Raw genomic sequence first — 7,823 nt, forward strand, 5'->3', positions numbered from 1 at the left:
CTCAGTCTTTCCTCTAGGTTTTTTTTTGCAGTGCTGGTAACTGTTGCGGGGGATTTTGGGCCGGGTTGTTCATGTGTTTCTGGATCAATAGGGTCTTAGTGGTGGGCGGTGTCGTAATGGCTGTGGTCAGCTTGTTTGTGTGGCTTAAATTGTTCTGGAATTGGTGGTGGAGAGAGAAAAAAATCTGTTTTTCAACTGATTTCCTGCAATTCGATATATTTTCCCATGGAGCTGAGAGGAAATTGTGCAGTGTGAACTAATTTCCTGCAATTCTATGCATTTTGCCATGGCTAATTCTATGTTCTTATGCTCAACCATTCTAACTAAACCAATGGGAACCCCAATCAGGCCCCCTGGGCATGTGCCCTGCCTGCGCCATCAGTAATCCAGCCATGACCAAAATATTCCTTAATTCATCCTTTTTTGAATTTTCTATTTTCACACTGTCTAGCTTTTTTAACTTCTGAAAGATTATAATAAAACATATATGTCAATTATCTTTTCTGCATACTTTGTCTAGTTTTAGTCATTTTAAGTTTAGACTGAAAGCATTTTTCCATAAATAAAATAATTGGTGTGGCGGCAACAATGAATGAATACAGGGGAAACACTGACGCTAATCTAGTCTCTTTAGGAAAATAAAACAAGACAGCTGAAAACTCTGAGGGATCATGTTTCCTTTTAAGGGGGGTCAGAGGCAGGAAAGGACAAGGACCTCCCTCAGCTGTGCAATTAGCTGAAGACATGAAAGAGAAATGTTCATTGTAAATATGTTCTTCTTCCACTCTGAAAAAAACCTGGCCTGGCCCAGGCATGTCAAGTAAACATCAAACTGGGCAAATAAAGTGATATAGTTTTTATAGTGCCAAAGTGATCCCTGGAAAATATTTGTGTGTGTGTGTGTGTGTGTGTGTGTGTGTGTGTGTGTGTGTGTGTGTGTGTGTGTGTGTGTGTGTGTGTGTGTGTGTGTGTGTGTGTGTGTGTGTGTGTGTGTGTGTGTGTGTGTGTGTGTGTGTGTGTGTGTGTGTGTGTGTGTGTGTGTGTGTGTGAGCCTGTGCAGTTTAAAGCAGCCACAGACAGCGGGACAATGTTACTGTTCATCCAGAAAACGGCCTCCTTGAAATTGGAGTAGATGTTTAAACAGTACATAAAACCAGGATTTTGACTGTGTTATGTCAGTGACCACTGGCCAGAAATCAACTCTGCTGCGATGTCTTCACAGATACCCACAAGCTGCACAGTGTGATAGTGTACTAGTTCTCAAGGGAGATTGACAGTTGATGCTGCTCTGTGTTTGTTCTACAGGTGTAACATCCAGGGCAGTGTGATCTGCAGTAATGCTGTGATTGGCCGAGGTGCAGACATCAAATACTGCCTGGTGGGGAGTGCCCAGCGCATAGAGCCAGATGGTGAGCATACTACTGCCTCACCTCACCTTGCTATCACACACACAGTCCCACTCCCCTCTACTCTATCTAGCAGCAGTAGTATACCGCAGGTTGCAAGATTCCGGTGCCCCAAAATTTCCCAGGTTTTTCAGAAATCCTGTTTGGTAGATTCCTCGAATCAGGAGAGAATAAGTAGGAAATCCAGGAAACTTCCCACTGGGATTTCTGGGAAAAAATGGGAGTTTGAGAAAGGTACCTGAATTTTGCGTCCCTCAACGGGCGGAAATGACACATGCTACAAGTCATGTAGTATTGTAGCCGGGAGGAATGTTCCAAAAATTGAAATTGGGTGTGATTGGTGTGAACTTGTGTGGGTCAATGTTTATGTGACTGGGTGAATGTGTGTGTGGCTCGCGCCTGCGTGTGCCATGCGTTTTATTCTCCTTCTTAAAGCGCATTTATACCTAACCCTATTTTTGAAATATTCTTAATCCCCTTGTCCATAGTCCTTGATCAAACTGGGGGGTTGTGTGTGTGTTCCTGTGTGTTTGTATGTTTGTGTGTGTTTTGGGGATTGTGGGGTGGGGGGGAAGGGTGTCTGGTGGCTGTTGAATTCCGGGTGGTCCTGGCCTGGTCTCTAACCTCTCCATCAATGACACTGTCAGGGGCGCCCCTAAGATGTCCAAGGCCTGCTCAGCCTAATTGACTGAACAACAGGGTGTTGCTACACCACGGCCCCCTGCACCAAATACTGCAACATTTACCTCCCTCCCAACCGACCCCCTTCCACCCTGCCCATCCAACTTCCCAGCCCGGCATGGTTATCGGAGTGAGACTGGACCTGATTAGCCTGCCATAACCTGGAAAGCACTGGCTTATGGAACGGCTCCCAGAAATCCCAAATTACAAGCTAGATCCTTGTACTTCCCATACACTCAGCCCCCCAGCCCAGCATCCACCCCCCATCCCCCTCCCTCGCCACCAACACCACCTAACTCCTATAAGCTTAAAGCACAGCACAGCAAGAGAGCACAATTCAAAGATAGCCCCTGAAAAAAGGCTAACAGAGTGCCACAGAGCAGAGGTTAATATAACCTATCATTATAAAAGCATCACTTATAATAACTGCCATAAAGTCTCGAAATAGCCCGGAGGATGCCAACAACCGTTCTCTTTTAAGTTCAGAAGTCAAAAGCACTTTGACTCATCACTTCAAAGTGCCAAGTTCCCCTTCAATTTGAATAGTTTAATCTTAATGATATAAAAAGTACTGTTCTTTTTTTCTTCTTACGTGATATGGATAATTAAGGCCAAATTAGATGTTAAACCTGAACTTTGGTTTAAACTAAGGTTGGATAGTGCTTAGATACAGCCTTCTCTACTATAGTGACTGTCTCGGTTTGATATACTAACACTTCGTTTTGAAGTAAAAGGTATTTATTTTCCCTTTCAATCTGGCTTCACAGGGTGGTCCTATTCATGGCTATCCATCAGACATACAGCTTTGACTACTATCACCCCAAGCTATTGGCCCACTGTGTATACATACATATTACATGCATACTGTGAACAGTGGGTTCTCTTTTACAGAAATGATATCCATATGAAACAAAGAGCAGTTGCTTTATATATAAATCCCCTGAAGCAGTTGCTCCTCACTGGCTCAGTTTGCTTCTGAACACCATCCGTATCAGGTGGGTCGCCTCTCTCTCGTCAGAGGATAAATGAGGAGCAAGACTGGTAAAAGCATTATGCCTCCACTCATAAAGCAGTTAGATGGAAGTGTCTGTGGAGAGAGACCACCCTGTCAGGCAGCCACAGACAGACAGACAAACGTCTTCTGACTGCACAAGCAGTCAGGTGGCGGTGGGACTCTGCAGGTGTTGCTGCTGTTTCATAAAGGAAGAAGACTGTTCTCCATGCTTCAGGGAGACAGATATGCTCTTCTCTCCTCTTCCTCCTCTCCTCCTCTCCCTCACTGTGTCTTAGAAATACACTGCTCTCCTGGTGTTTCATGCTCTGTTTCTCTTTCCTCCTAACTCTGAATGCAAAAACAGAGCCTTTGTTCGGATTCCTTCACACTAAAATGTATTTATATGGATCATGAATCACTTTCCCCAGGTTTAGTTTGGATTAGCTGTGTTGCTCTGGATGGATAGCAGGCTCTCCTCGGGTTTGTCTCAATAGGCTGTTAGGCATCGCCCTTATGTGAGGGAAAGAATCATCTGCGTTCCCCTTGTTTTTCTCCTGAAATCCTGGTCCATCTGTCATATTGAGAGGGAAAGTGTCGAAATCATAGAAATGTGTATGATTTGGCACATTATGAAAATATACAGTGCCTTGTAAAAGTATTCAGAACCCTTGGATTTATTCCCTTTATTGTGTTACAAAGTGGGATTAAAATGGATTCAATTTGCTTTTTGTTTTCAACAATCTACACAAAATACTCATGTCAAAGTGGAAGAAAAATCATATTATTTTCAAGATAAATGAAATCACTAAAATGTCGTTACATAAGTATTCAGTTCCCTGAGTCAATACATGTTAGAAACACCTTTGGCATCGATGTTAAAGCTGTGAATCTTCTTGGGTAATTCTATAAAAGCTTTACACACCTGGATTGTGCAATATTTGCCCATTTATTCTTTTAAATTCTTCAAGCTCTGTCAAGATGTTGGGGATCATGGCTAGACAGCAAGTCTTGACAGCTTTTCAAGCAGGTTTAAGTCAAAACTGTAACTTGGCCACTCAGGAACATTCACTTTCTTATTGGTAAGCAACTTGTGTAGATTTGGCCTTGTGTTAGGTTATTGGTCTGCTGAACGGTGAATTCCTCTCCTAGTCTCTGGAGTAAAGCAGACTGAAGCAGGTTTTCCTCTAGGATGTTGCATGTGCATCCCGTTTCTTTTTATCCTGAAAAACTCCAGAGTATTTGCCGATGTCAAGCATACCCATACCATGATGCAGCCACCACCATGCTTGAAAAGGAGGCATTTACTCAGTGCCGTGTTGGATTTTCCCCAAACAAAAAGTGTTACGCAACCAGCAAAGTGTCTTCCTTTGCTGGTTGCATACAAGATACATATTTTTGTATATTTGTATTCTTCTTTTCATTCTGTCATTTAGGTCATTATTGTTGAGTCACTACAATGTTGTTGATCCATTCTTAGTTTTCTCCCATCACAGCCATTGAAAAAGATAGCTGTTCTAAAAGCACCGTTATAAACTGGGTGGTTCTAGCCCTGAATGTTGATTGGCTGATAGCCATTGCATATCAGACCGTATACTATGGCTATGACAACATGTATTTTTACTGCTCCAATTACGTTGGTAACCAGTTTATAATAGCAATAAGCTTCCTCAGGGGTTTGTGGTATATGGACAATCTCAACGTCAACAGTGAAGAGACGAGTCTGGGATGCTGGCCTTCTAGGCAGAGTTGCATAGAAAAAGCCATATTACAGACTGGCCAGTAAAAAGAAAAGATTAAGATGGGCAAAAGAACACAGACATTGGAAAGAGGAACTCTGCCTAGAAGGTCAGCATCCCGGAGTCGCCTCTTGACGTTGAAACTGGTGTTTTGCGGGTACTGTTTAATGAAGTTGCCAGTTGAGGACTTGTGAGGTGTCTGTTTCTTAAACTAGACACTCTAATGTACTTGTCCTCTTGCTCAGTTGTGCACTGTGACCTCTCACTCCTCTTTCTATTCTGGTTAGAGCCAGTTTGCGCTTTTCTGCGAAGGAAGTAGTACACAGCGTTGTATGAGATCTTCAGTTTTTTTGGCAATTTCTCGCATGGAATAGCCTTAATTTCTCAAAACAAGAATAGACTGAGTAGTTTCAAAAGAACGTCTTTGTTTCTGGTCATTTTGAGCCTGTAATCGAACCCACAAATGCTGATGCTCCAGATAGTCAACTAGTCTAAAGAAGGCCAGTTTTATTGCTTCTTTAATCAACACATTTTTCAGCTGTGCTAACATAATTGCAAAATGGTTTTCTAATGATCAATTAGCCTTTTAAAATTATAATCTTGGATTAGCTAACACAACATGCCATTGGAACACAGGAGTGATGGTTGCTGATAATGGGCCTCTGTACGCCTATGTAGATATTCCATAAAAAATCTGCCGTTTCCAGCTACAATGGTCATTTGCAACATTAACAATGTCTACACTGTATTTCTGATCAATTTGATGTTATTTTAATGGACAAAAAATTAGCTTTTCTTTAAAAAACAAGGACATTTCTAAGTGACCCCTAACTTTTGAACGGTAGTGTATATAAACAATCTTCCACTTTGACAGAGTATTTTGTGTAGATTGACAAAAAATGTACAATTACATCCATTTTAATCCCACTTTGTAACACGAAATGTGAAGAAATCCAAAATGTCTGAATACTTTTGCAATGCACTGCATACTTTTTGTCTGAGTTGAGCATGTTAACTGCCTTGTGACACTTAATTTCTGCTTGAAAAGTACTTCAAAGACCAGAACTTCAGTTTATCGAACACTGTTGTTTTACAAACCCAATTAACCACTCGCTATAGGTCTAGGGGTCTTAGGCCTGCTTAATTATACAGTCCATCTCAAATACTAGGTTCTACAGAAGAACAAAGGGTCATAATCTTCTAACTCAAATGTCTAATTGTGAGAGGTTTCTTCTCACCTGTAGCTGAAAGGACTAACGAGGTGATCGTTGGAACTGACCAGCTGATGGAGATCTAGACCAGGGGGAAGACTGGCCGACAGGAACAACACCTTATTGACCGATCCAACAGACCACAGCAGTGAGGCAAACTGACTTACTACCAGGCAGTTCCACACATCACCCCACCATCTCCATTGTCTTTTTTTACATTGTGTCCAAATAAAAGCAATTTTATTTATCCCAAGGATCAGTTTCAGTGGTGTTCTTTGTGTGAATCTTGTCTGTTATTTCTGGGTGATTCTATAAAGTTTTGTTTAGTGTTTGTTCGGTCTATACATACATTTCTTCACACGACTATACAGCCTGGTAGTCTGTGTCTGTGCCGTGTGGTGCAGCAGAGGACCAGAGCAGCACATTGGGGGTTAAGTTTATTTGTACACAAAAATGTGGGCTGGACCACCCAGTGAGATCTCATCAAGTAACACATAATCCCTCCCACGTTCACAAATTGATAGAAATTTAGGAGTTGGTCTCTTGACTTTTTTTCTTCTTTGCTGTCAAAGATTTATTGCATTCTTTCGCCAGCGCATTTCTTAAATTACAGGTCTGAAGTTCCTTAGTCACAAACGACGACAGATCTCCAGGAAGATGCTCCGTCTGTCGTGTGATTTGCAGTGGCCTGCTTCATATTGTGTCTGTGACCAATAAAGTCATTTATCGTCATTGGCAGAGTAATTATGTTGTCTGTCTTTTCTCTTTTGTTTTTGTCGTTAGTGACGCTAGAATAATAACTGAACTTTCAACTCACTTTTGCTTTATATTTTTTATACAGACAATAGATTCAAGTCCTGATACAAAAGTTATTGTAAAAAAAATCTTTGAAGGACTCTTTTTTTTGGCCATTTAAAGACTTGAACACACAGATAAATGGTAACATAAATTAAAGATAATGTTATTTTCATTCTTCTTCCTGCTTTAAACTTTAACCCTTTCAGCAGCCTCTGACCTGAGAGCATCAAGTCCAATTTATGAGATCTGGCATGGGTTGTTTTTTAAAGCCAGGTTTGTATATTTATACAGCAGCCAACTCCTGAGTCATTGTGGCTGTGTTAGTTAGGTTAGGAGTTAACCAGCTCTGTGTTCAGTGTCAGTCCCCACCTCTCTGGTCCGAATGTGGCAGATGCTTGTGTTTTCCAGGGCTCGGGATCAGATGTCATCCAACAGATCATATATCAGCTCTCGTCTCTGGGTTAGTCTCCATAGGGCTATTTGTTACTATGATAAAACAAATCCCACCACCATGGACAGACTATAAAGGATTAAATTAATTAGAGTGGTCACTCAACAGAAATTGGGAACTTTTTCAAAGTGATGAAAAGAAATTGAATCTCCATGTTTAATGTCTTCTAGATGTACCACTGCTATTTTTTATGATTGTTGATTTCCTCTGTCCACACCTCCGTACCTCTGTCAGCTCAGCTGCATGGCTAGCCGTGAACGTTGGCAGGCTCTAATCCAAATAAAGACACTAATGTTAACAGGCAGGCAGTGGTTTAATATGCCTTTGGCAGTTACAGGAAGTAGTGTAAGTGCAGTGGTCCTTGTGAAGCCAATGGAGACGACATGTAGACAGTAATATAAATACTGTCCAGGAGCTGGTCCAAGAGGGTGTGTCCCAAATAGCACCATATTCCCCATTTTAGTAGTGCAGTAAATAAATCAAATCAGTATAGGGATTAGGGTGCCATTTGGGACGTACACCAGGCGAGAGAGCTGGTTGACACCA

At 41.7% G+C, this 7,823-nt stretch overlaps 1 protein-coding gene across 1 annotated transcript in view; it reads left to right on the forward strand.

Annotated features, from left to right (window-relative positions):
- LOC139559728 (translation initiation factor eIF2B subunit gamma-like) overlaps nucleotides 1-6,282 on the forward strand; it is a 45,592-nt gene extending 39,310 nt beyond the window's left edge. The window contains exons 11-12 of the mRNA XM_071375993.1: nucleotides 1,306-1,409; nucleotides 6,062-6,282. Coding sequence (XP_071232094.1) covers nucleotides 1,306-1,409; nucleotides 6,062-6,114 — 157 coding nt within the window. The 3' untranslated portion in view covers nucleotides 6,115-6,282. The remainder of the gene's footprint in view (nucleotides 1-1,305; nucleotides 1,410-6,061) is intronic.
- The last annotated feature ends 1,541 nt before the right edge of the window (nucleotides 6,283-7,823 follow it).

This window comes from Salvelinus alpinus, chromosome 30 (genome assembly GCF_045679555.1).
Source record: "Salvelinus alpinus chromosome 30, SLU_Salpinus.1, whole genome shotgun sequence".
In the NCBI taxonomy this organism is placed as follows: domain Eukaryota; kingdom Metazoa; phylum Chordata; class Actinopteri; order Salmoniformes; family Salmonidae; genus Salvelinus; species Salvelinus alpinus.